The sequence below is a fragment of the Phalacrocorax aristotelis genome, chromosome 7, assembly GCF_949628215.1.
Source record: "Phalacrocorax aristotelis chromosome 7, bGulAri2.1, whole genome shotgun sequence".
NCBI classification, from domain to species: domain Eukaryota; kingdom Metazoa; phylum Chordata; class Aves; order Suliformes; family Phalacrocoracidae; genus Phalacrocorax; species Phalacrocorax aristotelis.
This window is the reverse complement of record NC_134282.1, coordinates 52,745,994-52,758,398: the sequence shown is the minus strand read 5'-3', so window position 1 is coordinate 52,758,398 and position 12,405 is coordinate 52,745,994. Positions and strand designations below refer to the sequence as shown.

General features: G+C 41.6%; 1 protein-coding gene across 6 annotated transcripts in view; it reads left to right on the top strand.

The window, feature by feature from the left end:
• The window catches only part of MEGF11 (multiple EGF like domains 11), a 312,524-nt gene that overhangs the window by 194,357 nt on the left and 105,762 nt on the right, over positions 1–12,405 (top strand). For 4 of the 6 annotated variants that reach the window (XR_012661768.1, XM_075100754.1, XM_075100752.1 and 1 more), the window contains exons 8-9: positions 8,754–9,000; positions 10,666–10,822. Coding sequence is in view for 5 of the 6 variants with exons in the window: in XM_075100754.1 (XP_074956855.1) it covers positions 8,754–9,000; positions 10,666–10,822 (404 nt within the window). In the remaining variant the exon portion in view is untranslated. The remainder of the gene's footprint in view (positions 1–8,753; positions 9,001–10,665; positions 10,823–12,405) is intronic. The other 2 variants (XM_075100751.1, XM_075100753.1) reach the window with 1 other exon arrangement.

The following is a 12,405-nucleotide window of genomic DNA, read 5'->3' as shown; positions in this document are numbered from 1 at the left end:
AGTATGGATGGAAGTTTTGCCAGAGCAAAGACTGCTGGGTTTCATACAGAGGAAAGATAGTATCTTCATTTAGTTTTATTAGGCTCTTGATACTCTGCCCATGTATTTTTTAATTCACCACAGTAAAATTCTAATTAAAGAACAGACTTCGCCTTCCATTAATATGACACTAAAAAAACATTTGAAAGAATGCAGCATCTTCTCTAAAAAAATTATAATGAGAAGACAAGCCGCCAGTGTTGTGTAGAATGTTGTCGCTCCCTTATGAAGCATTTCATGATTTTAAACTCCTTGTAACATCTAGAGTGTCAGTAGAGTTAAAGGCTCATTAAGCTGAGCAGTAATTTGTACTAAAAGAAACAGGAAATATTCTCAGAATTTTTTTTGTCTTCTAATTTTCACTTCTTTTGAAGCCTCTGTCAAAATAGCTCATGATGGAAATTCTGAAAACACAACACTTTGACATCTGTCAGGAGTAGAAGTTGTTTCTCCCATTTTGCCACTTCCAAAATATCCTGAGTTCATTACGGGATTTGACGAGGCTGACATCCAAGTACTCAACTTTTCTTTGACTTAGAGTGATTTTGTTTTCATTTATCCAAAATAAAAATGTGCAACTAGGTAACTGTTCTAAGCATTCTACAGAATACTGTAGGAATGGTCTTTAAACAAGGATTACTTTGGAAACAAAATGTTTCCGAAGAGGATACTAAATAAACTGCAGGGTCTCTAAAGTGCTGTGATTGAATTAGGTACCACGTGTTGGAGAGTCAACGTCTAATGAGATCATCATCTGAGATTAAATCATGACCTAAATCAGCCACGTTTCTTAACTGATTCAGACAAAGAACTTCAGAGAGAATCAGTACAATCTTTCCTGAAGATGAAAAGCTGTTCTCCTGTCTCTCAGAAAAAACAAACAAACAAACAAGCACAACATTAGATTAATTTCCTCCTGTGAGTAATAATCTATCCATTTGGTGAAAAATTGGCTGATGTTCCCTTCCCATCTTTTCCTTTCTATCTGATGAAGACTGATCTATAAACTTGGAAAATGAGATCGACTGCAAGTTCTGCCAGCCTCAGATGAACCTCACGTTTTTGCCACTTGGGTGGATAGTTTTACAAATGCATATTTACATACGCAAAGTATATTCTCTGGGCAGTCTTAGAGACGTAAACATTGCGACTGGCTTTTTCTTCATTATAGTTGTGTATGCCGTGACTGAAAGTCTGGCATTGGAAATAAAAATGCTAGTGCGTACACCGTTGCCCAGAAACCCACGTTTAGGAGCCTTAAGGCTGCAAAGCTACAAGCTGAGAAGACAGAAAATGCCAGGGCATGTAAACGGTAGCCTCTGCTCACATAATTAAAGAAAATATCATAATTCATAGGCTGAAGTACTGAATTACTGTTGCACTTCCAACCTTTAATCTGACATTTCCTTATTTTTGTGACACCAACTTCATAAGTCAAATGCCTTATTTATGTGTGATGTGCCCTGGTTTGTTTGTTTTTCCTTAAAAAGCAAATGGAGAATATGAAAAATCCTTTCAAGAATGTCATCAGGCTGATACACAGACGGTTCAAACCTCTGACATGTGGGTAATGGCCTAAGAGTAGAAGGCTGTCACCCTCTCCGTGGACCACTTACTACATGGAGATTAAACAGCCAGTGGCCCATGCCTGCGACTAGGAACAATTGTAAGAGAAGTCCTGCTAAGCCCCTGAAGCCTTTAATTGCAGATTGCTTTTAATACAGATTAAATCTTTGAGGAATATAGGGAATGAATTATCCAGAGGTGGCACTGAGTGTCTGCAAATTGGGGTTTTATGGTTTGATCAAGTACAGGTGGATTTTCACATGGGACACGTGAGCACACCCCCGGGTGCAGGACAGGGCTCTGACAGATTTCAAGCTCTTGCTCTGTCCCTGGAAGGTGTCCCAGCTCGTCAGTGAAAAGGATATAAAAATGTACTTTAACAAGCAAAACCTACTGTTTTACCTTACTGATTTAAGCAAAATTCCCTTTCCGCTATTTCTCAAACCAATAGTCTGAGTGAACCTGCAGATGAGACTGGAGATGGTAAATTCTGCCTAGCAGAGAACTTGTCAGGGACCGGACAGAGCATCTTACAGTGGAAAATGAATAATGCTACCAACTACCTGCCTGTGACACAGTTCAGAAACCTAAATTCTATTTGGAGCAGAATTATTTATCAAAATCTATTATTAACTTCATTGCCCCCCAAGAAAATACTTCTTTTCAGAAATCCAAGCTATTTGTTTCTTTGACAGGTAGGACCTCTCTCATTTGGAAGACCTGAGCAAGGCATGTTGTCACATGGTAGATTATCAGTACCTTGATACGGTTATGAAGAAGAAAATCAGCTGCAATCTGAGCAGTGTGGCCTAACCTGCCTGTACCCACTAGTGTCTGTTGTGTGGGTGAGGTTTCCTCATTCTGAAATCACAGGGTTAGAATGTTGGTCTCTGAGCATTTGTAAGAACTTTTTTGAAGGGAATTTCTGAAAATCTGGGTTATTTTGAAGACAGCCATCATCCATAAACGTGTGTTAGAAATTCCGAGGGTAAACAGTCTTATAAGATAAACATTTTTTGTTGTTGTTTAGAATCGAGCAGTTCAGCAAGTGATTTTTCAACATATTGGCTCATGCCTTTACAAGTGTATTGGTATTACCTGCAGTGTCAGCACATGAGGGACTCAGCGCTGCTTGGAGCCAACCACAAAGTGCTGTGAACTGTCATTGTGAGGGAATTCCCTCTTCATGGACCTTGTTTCAAACCTACTGCAGGCTGGGCTTCTGTTTCCAAAGGTGCTGAACTGTGCCAGAATGAATCATGTTTGTACAGTGAGTAGACATCAGCTCAATACAGGGACTCTAATTTTCCTATTGGGCTAAGTGCAGGGAATAAAAAGCTAATTGATTATTTTAATTTTTTATTATTCACTACAGCCAGGCATATGTTTTAGCTTTTGCTGTTTCTGTGCCTGCTTTGCGTTCGCTGGGCCAACCATTTAAAACTCAGTAAGACTCCAAAACTGAATTATACCAAAAAGAACCCACCCAGAGTTCGGGCTGCATTTCAATTTTATTGGTATTCATATAATCATTCTACAGCAGTACAGTTATATTATGGGGAGAATCTAGCCTTAATTTCAAAATAAATTCTAAAATAATCTAACTTAAACTATGTCTTCCTAGATTTAGTAAGTCAATTTTATTTCCCATTTGCATTTTTTTAAAAGCTAGCATCTCATTTAAGCATTCCAAACTGGATTTGGAAATATTCCAGAATATTGATTATTGACTATGAGCTACAGTCTTGCTTTAGCAAATTTGCAGAAGGTTCCTTTAAAACGTGGATGAATTGAAGATCACCATCAGCCAAGTATGGTCCCGAGCCCTTAGGCTAAGAAAAGCAAGCACCCGATTTTTTAGAGCGGCGCCTTCTGCAGAACATTTGTGAATGTCCCACTGACTTGGCACACCTGGAATGCAGGACTGGTCACTAGCTAGAAAAAGAGGCACATGCAGGCTTGTGCTAATGAGAATAGGATAAGCATAGCCCTTAAGGCCACAGGTTCTGGTGCTGCTGTGATAGAAGATGCTGTTTTCATATTAATGGTGTATCTGTGCAGTGATGGAAAAGCACTGGAGGAGCACTTCTGACTCTCTCCTGTTGGGATAAGTCACTAGATAAATGTTGCCTCTCCCTGGGACAGGATTTATTTTATTTTATTTTATTTATCTGCTGAATTTTTGAACTTGTGTATTTGCTTCATCTTTGTCTGACTTGTGCTGCTGCACTAAATACTGGGTAGCTCTATTGACCCAGAACACAGCAATTCACTAATCATTCCTAGAGGGGAAAAGAGCCGTTTGGGAGTGGAGCAGCACTTCCAATGTGTCCTCGTTGTGTATTTAACAGGACAGAATTGGTAACAGGGTGTCATTCCGGAGTATAGCGGCAGATATGCAGAGCCTGCTGTAATTAGCCCTCACTTCAACAAGCCACTGAGGCTTCAGGGTGGGGGGAGGGATGTAGAGAGGAAGAAAACACTTCTGCTGTATCGTGCAAGCTTTCCACGGAGGGATGAATCTCTCACCTGTCATACTACTGTGTGCAGACAACTGTAATTATGCTTAGGCACCCAGCATCATCCTTTACGGAGTTATATTCATTTTTATTGGTGGCAATTAATCTCTAGTCATATTTTCAAAGGAGAAAAAGTGAGTAAGTTAGCACATTTGCCAGGCAATGGTAGCACATGACCTGAAATACGGCAGCTCCCTTTAATGTAGCATCTCCCAAGAGAGCGCTAGCTATTTCAGACTCATCTCTTATGGTATTGACATCCACGCAGAGTCTGAAGGGAGCATTTGTACCTCCCTGACACCACCACTCTCAGGTTGCTTTTCATATTCGTGGTATAGTTAAAGTCTGTATCATTTTGACATTTTTAATGGCATATACATTTATAGCATAGCACTTGTGTAAGCTTTAATCAGCTTCCTGTTCACGTATTGTTGCTATTATTATTTATCTCTATTATGGAAACACATAGAAGCTATCAACAAGAGCAGGATTAAACTGTGCGAGGCTTGGGCTGTGGCCTCTCTGTGCCCGTAGGAGGAGCGGTGCTGACAATCCTGAAGGGCAGCGGGCTTCCGTGGCTCCAAGGCTGCTTTGCCCTGTATCTCAGAAACTGGAATCACTATCGCGAGGATTTGCCACACTGATGTATATAGAAAAAATATCCCTTGCTTGCTTTGGTTTCTTCTGTTTTTTAATTTTCTAACTGGAACTACTAGATCCCAATCCCACAGCTAGTTATGCACCTGAGTAGTCTCACACACGAGTGGTCTGATTGAGCTCAGTGGAATGACTTGTATGAATAACTACTTGGATTTAGCTTATCAACTCTGTATCTGCCTACCTTTGTAAAGGTACTGAAGTTACCACAGTGCAGATCTGTGAGTTACCACCACATAAATATCATGTAATGTCCCAACGAAAACACACAGGTGAAGAGTTTACGTTCAGCTCCACAGTCTGTCACTGCCATGTGGGACTTACAGGAAAGGGGAAAAGAGGAGGAACTGATAAACTTGGAGCAGCAAAGATGTTATTCTCATGTGAGTTCACTGCAGTGTAAAATCAGCTGAGGGTGATATTTCATTATCACAATTTTTACACTAACACATTGCCAGCAAATTTCACTCTAATTCCCTTTGCAATTAATCAGCAGTGGATGAATTCATACTGCATTAAATGGCTCTGCTCACTGTGTCACATATAGGGCTTGAACTGATAGCTAAAAGCAGAAAATCTTTACCATCTGAGGTAAAGACCTAAATCTAGATGGGGTCAACTTGTCACTGTGTCTAAATGATCCCGTCACCAGAGAGACAACAGGATGCTCACCTTGGTTATATGCACACACTGTGTTCGCCTTGTTATATGTCACACACACATACTATTACTCGGGTTTCAAACCATTTAGAGAACTGTAGTCAAAACCTGCTTGTAGTTTTAGGAACATGAAAAGGAGCCCAACAAGTGCAAAGGCTGTATCAGGCATTATAAATGAGACGCAGTACAAGCCCCATCTTTCCGTAATTCTGTTTTTCCTGTGTCTTCCATGAGCATTCAGATGTACTTTAATTCTCATTTTTATGTCCTCTCCCTAATAAATCCCCATGAAATTCACATTCTCAGTAGCTCTCTGGTATGCCAAGCTGTTTTATTTCATAGATAATTAAAACATTTTGGCTAGCTACTTTGGGCTAAACATACTGAATGTTACAATGTGTGCTCACTGATGCCTTGTACTTAGAAGCCTTTGGAAAAAATCTAACTGCCAGCTGGTTTTCTGGTCACTGCAGGCTTCTTGTATTATCCAGATTTGGGTTTTTTATGATTTTACAACCAATTAGAGGAATTTCTGCTCTTTACTTCAGCGTTTTGCTCTTCCCTTCAGCTAGATTGTGGAGTGAAATTTGGTACAGGGAGAAAGCAAGCACGGGACCAAATATAAATAGCAAATAAGTGTTCAAATAAGATTGGTTTTCAGAAAAGGAATTGTGTTTTGGGGCAGGTGCTGTACATGTGAAACAAGATGCTTGAGCTGATGATGGGAAATGGTTTTGTCTTCCTATAAAAGGTTTGCTTTCTCCTTCACTTTCTTTCAAAGTGAAAAACACAAACCGAGCAGACAAATCTGATGATTGGAGCCCTCACCTGAGACATGGAAGACCAGAAATACAAGTCACATCCTCTAATGAGTGTTATTTATTCATATTAAGCACATTAATTGCAGCTGGAATTGTATCAGCCCAGAGCAATCCAGAGTCTGGCAGTCAGGGCTTTAATGTGAGGTGTGGTAAGGTAGGAATCAAGTCCCTGAAGCAGGCAGGGTTAAGTCTGAATCCTGCGTTCCGCTTCCCCACGCAAAGGCCTATCGTCTGTGCTTGTGTGGTTCAGATTTGTACCCTTTGTGGAGGTGCGGAACTGCATCCCTTGATGTTCAAGTTCTGTGGAAAACAAATCAGTGTTTCTGGAACAGAAATTGCTGGGAAACTCCACCAGCTCCAGCCGATTTGCTCCCTGCCCCAGAAGGCTTACAGAGTCCTAGCAAATGTCTATGTGAAATAAAGATAGATCATCTCTTTCCACAGATTCTCAGTAATAATTTAAGACTTATAAAGAGTAAGATTTTGTTTGCTCAGCTCCCAGCGGTGTTAGTGAGGAACTATCATCCCTGTTTACAGCTGTGGGAAAAATGAGGCAAAGCAATAAGATACCCTGTGTGAGGCACAAGCAGGATTGTGCACGGGAGTATGTTGCACGCTCTGCTTTCTGCAGGATGTGAAGCCATCTCTCTTTGCATGTGCATCCTGTAAGACCCTGCAGATCCTTCTGGAGACCCTGGAATTGTCTTCTCATGGGTTTATTTTGGCCTTTAACACCGTTGCTCAAGAAACACAAGGTTGTAAATTGGTAATCAGCAATGCCAGTTGAGTAAAGTCTTTTTCTCTTCTTTTTCTGCTGAGTAGCCTCAGACTGATCAATGAGCATCCCACTTCTCAAGGAGAAGGAAAAAAAGATTGCCAAAATTAACTGATAGATATAGTTGTCTGGTGTGGATTTATTGCCATGTGCCGTAGAAGGGGAGGTCTATGAAATTTCTAGGACAAGAACCTCAGGCTTAAGTGGGCTTTACATTTACCTCTCGAAGTCTGGAAACAGAGATACAGGCCTGAGAAGCAGCTAGTGTCACCTGGGGATTAGTTTACATGTTTGCAAATAAAAGAGTTTGCAGATAGCTCTGTTGCTGGGATTACGCACTTGTTTCCTGCATGGCGCTGGATTTTACACTAGCAGAAGAGTTGTTGGTCTAATTGAAACCAGCTCTCTGAGCACAACCAACCGTACCCGGAAAATGATCTGTAACTGCGTCTTTAGCAGGGATTTAGCCAGCAGCTCTGTTCTGAATAGAATGATGATTTTCTTTACCCTTGACATAGCTATATTGAAAGGCTACTAAGCGGAGGGTAGGACTACTGAAGAAATACTTGGGTTTCTGCTGACCGTTTACTGAGAAAACCTTAACCTCTGGGTGCTTACTCTGAGCTGTTTAGTATGCATACACCTTAAACGGGTGTTTTTATGAGGTGCTGATTGCTGTTTCTATAGCAGATCGGGATCAAGCTGTTTCTGTAACGCTGATTTTCCTCTCTCGTCCTGCATATGGTTCACAAACAAGGAGAAGGGATCAGGCAGGACTGTCACGTGAAGGGTTCTCGCTGTGCTTTAATGCATTGTGTAGGGAACCTCCCCTCCATGTCAATGGCCATCAGGTTTGGGGCCCTTCTGTAATGCTAGTACGTACTGTTACTAGCACAGAAATTACCTGACGTACACCCTCCATACCTTCATTGCTAAGCCTGGTTTACGCAGCCACATCAAATCCTGTCTCCGGTGTTATTTTCTTCCCTACCATCTCTTTACTCCAGGAAAAAACCTCCAAAACAGCAACAACAAAAGCAACACCAAAGGAGAAAGCCTTCTTTAGGTTATCATATTTATTATCTTATGGGAACAGTGTAAAGAAACAATATTTGATGACATTATTAAATCTACAGGATTTGCTTGGCACTACTACCTGCCATTAAATACACTGCGGTCAGGATGTGATCCTCTACATCTGATTCCACTATAAATTCATTCCTTCCAGCTATCTAAGAGCACTAAGAAACAGGATATTAAAAGATTTAGGTCCTGATCCAATATGGGTGTTAAACAAGTCCTCAGATTTAGGTGTATAACTAGTGCTGTTGTATCCTTGCATGCTGAAGTACGTTGCTGGATCAGGGGGGTCGTTCTCATTTTTATGATGAGGGTGGTAAAACCCTGGCCCGGGTTGCCCAGAGAGGTGGTCGATGCCCTGTCCATGTAAACATCCAAAGCCAGGCTGGACGGGGCTCTGAGCAGCCTGGTCTGGTTGGAGATGTCCCTGCTTATGGCGGGGGGTTGGACTAGATGGCCTCTAAAGGTCCCTTCCCACCCAAACCATTCTGTGATTCTAGAAAGTTTAGGGCCCTTTAGAAGGTTCCCGGTGTTAAGCACTGCTGCCTGCTGGCCAACCTATGCGTAAGAGGCTGAGATGAGGCGCTTGCGACACACTTCCCTCATCATCCAGGTAAATGACTCTATGTTTTCCAGGTTGCGATAGCGAGCACTGGGGACCCCACTGCAGCAACCGCTGCCAGTGTCAGAATGAGGCTCTCTGCAACCCCATCACCGGCGCCTGCGTCTGCGCAGATGGGTACCGAGGGTGGCGCTGCGAAGAGCTCTGTGACCCTGGGAGCTACGGCAAGGGCTGCCAGTTTAAATGCCAATGTCACAACGGAGCTACCTGCGACCATAAAACAGGAGAATGTCACTGTGCTCCCGGATACACGGGGGTATTGTAAGTTCAATGATAGGTGTATTTTACTCTGCATCACTTAACAGCCTTGCTTTGACCGCTTTTAATGCAATGAGTAATTGGCAAAATTTACACAATCTCTGTAGTATACACTTTCCTTTGTGGAAATCAGGTAACGAAATCTCAGAGAGACTAAATAAAGGAAATCTCTTTTACTGCTAATTATACCTGTCTGCGTAATAAAATAAAATTTAGTGCTAAAGTGAACTTAAAAATCCATTATATTTTCCAGCTTGTACAAATGTACCGGTTCCTAATTTCAGTATGTGAATACAATCCAAATTACAGCTGAGTTTTTATAAGCAATTGGACATTCAACTCATTAGCAGTCCAGTGCAGTATCAAATGGGACTTACCATCCCCAATTTATTTGACTTTCAATCTAACTGAGGAAGCATCACTGTTAACTATATCAGCTTACTGTCTGGGGGGTAAATTTTTAGCATAGTGAGCAGGGATTTAGCGGTGTGACTCCTATTAACTTTAACGAGAATCATGTAGCTAAATCCCCATCCACCACACTGACAGTTTACCAGTAGGATTCAAAAAAATCTGCATATTAATTTTAGGACAGCAAGCAATAGTTCCAAGTTTAAAATTGCCCACAGTGTAACATCACTTCTCATTAGAGATCTTTCAGTAGTTTCAGAAGTAATTATGTTTTCAAAATTATTTAAGGGGAAAAGAGAATTTAGTCACTGAATTTCGTTGGAGATCTATTACAGATGACTTAATACTTTTGCAGTCTAATATTATTTGTTGAGCTGCATGAAAGGGAAGGTAGAAAATAAAGATGATATTAACCCTCATAAATAAATTATATGCCTTTTGAAAATTTTATTGGGAACCTGATTTCTTCATGGACTTGTGCCCTCAGCCCTGGAAGCACTTGCTGTTAAAGACCCTGCTTGCTATTAGGAGTGGTCCCATCGACATTAGTATGTCATTTCTCAGCAGTAAGTACTTGCAGGGCCAACTGCCAGTATGTTGTATGAACATCCTCAACAGAGGATAGTCAGTTAAATGAGGAATGTACTGTAGTTTCAGAACCTGGGATTAGAGAAAGAAGAGATGCTGAAAAGCACCAATGTGCAAATGTAGGACATGCTGTTTTTCCCAGGGACAAGCCTTACACTGGCCCCCCATGAGTACTGAGAGAGACCCAACGAGCTTAAATAGTCTTTAAATGATGCTGAGTTCTTGCCAGTCCATTATACACTGCAAATGTTAACATTTAGTAGTGACTGGAGAAATTTCAAGCATTTTAATCCCATCCTTTTATTCTATTTGCAGCTTCTTTTATTGCCATGTCACATAATTCACATTGAGGGCTTCATCCTGCAACTCTTACTTTCCTGGGCTAGTTTAATGGATATGAGTTGTCCCGTAGAGACAGGTAGAATTTGATATGGGCGTAAAGATTACACACACGCATCATCCTTACAGGACTGCATCCATGGCACATAAATAACCCTAGCAGAAATAAAAGAAATCTTGGCTAATTGGTAATGCCAGCTGAGGCTTTCTGAGGTTTCAGAATTTGCATAAGGACTCCTGTATTGACCTGTGTTGTGGATTTTCCTCATTTATTGTTTCCTGTAAGTTCTTTTAAATGATCTCTTTGTTTTTTGTTTCTTCTCCTCAAAGGTGTGAAGAGCGCTGTCCCCCCGGCAGTCACGGAGCTCAGTGTGAATTGCGCTGCCCTTGCCAGAATGGGGGAGTCTGCCACCACATCACTGGAGAGTGCTCCTGTCCCCCTGGATGGACGGTGTGTAGTTTGACCATACTCATCCCTCATTTAGAGGTCGGAATAAGAAGTTAATTGTTCACTGTCTCAGCAGACACCTTCCCTGTGTGCTGTGGTGCATATCTGCTATTTCTTGTCTCGAGGGTCTACAAATTCTGAAACTGGAACCACCTTTGTTATGTGTGCGCAGCACTTACACAGGCAGGCCACCCATCTACAACTGGTAGCAACCATCACAGAGTTAAACAAACACCAGAAAACCAAGCAGTGACTTCTCATTACACTTCTATGTGGGAGAAGAGCAAAAAAATTGTCTCTGAATTATAGTTCCTTGGAATATTCCCTGCACCCTTAGACGCTGCCCTCAGATAGAACAGAAAGCTCAAAGCTCAGCTCAACATTGTCAAAACCACTATCCTGTTTCCCCTTCAGGAGAGAGGGAGAGGGAGAAGCCAGGGGGAATTCCGTGGCTCAGGCAGTCCTTCAAGCAGGACTGTTCATAGGACACAGAGACCAGTTCGGTGTCCTGTCCTTACTCAGGCATAATTCCCATTGATTGCAATAGATTTGCTTGCATCAGGCATTGCGCTGCAGAGAGCAAGTTGCCCTAACCTTTAATCCTTTGTGTCAGGAAAGCAAGGCCAAACATTTTAAAAGTCCTCAGCTTTATCAATAATGTAATAATTAACTCTCTTGAGGTTTTCCAAGCCTCACAGACCTACATGCCGTTTAGCTGTACTAAATTTCCTGGCATTTTTCCTCTATCTGACAATTAGTCTCTTGGCAATCTTGCTGGGTTTTAATGCATACAAGTACTGTGACTTTTTATTTTAATACATGGAAGACTGTGAGGATCATCATAGAGCTATGGCTTCTGATGTGGACTTTCTACCTGTTGAAACATTTAAGGGCTGAGAGAGGTGTTTATGTTCCTTTAGATTAGTACAGCAAATGCTGCCTCCATTTGATCAAACAGCTGCTTTTAGTTAAAAAGTAGCAACCGTGGGATTCTGGTGAGTATCAGGCAGCAGCACGGGAGAAGAACATTGCTGCCCATCAGTTTTGGTGGAAGCTGTGGATGGAAAATCTCTCTCTAACTGGAGCGTTAGAGTCTCTCTAACTTGGCCAGTCATGGCAAAGGTGGTGGTGACATTATTCCGTTTCAAGTGACAAAGCAGGCACCTTCCCCCCAGCTGGCATTCCCTGGAGACAAAGCAAAGGTACTTCCCCACAGAGTGCTGGAGCTAAAGCATAAAGGAAGCAATTCAAATGTTTTTGAGGGCCTATCAGTCCATCCTAGTACTACCCCTAAGAAGTGATCGATAAAGTGATTAACATAAAAATATTACTTTTAGGGTATTTTTTTCTTCTCCCCTTATCTTCTGCATGCCAGTATTTCTGAGGATCTGAGTTGTTTTGCTGTACTCTTCCTTACCTGTATTTTATCAGGAGTTTTCTCTTTTTTTTTTTGCAAAGTTAAAAAATCACTAAGAGGTATAAGAATATCAGAATAAAGCAGGAAGTTTTTAGAGGTCTTTTAGGATGCAGCAGAGGCCCTAAAGGAGAACCACAGCACTGGGGCTGCACAGCATCTGTGGTCATGTATTCTGGCCCAATTCTGCCCGGCTCCTTGCAGCTTG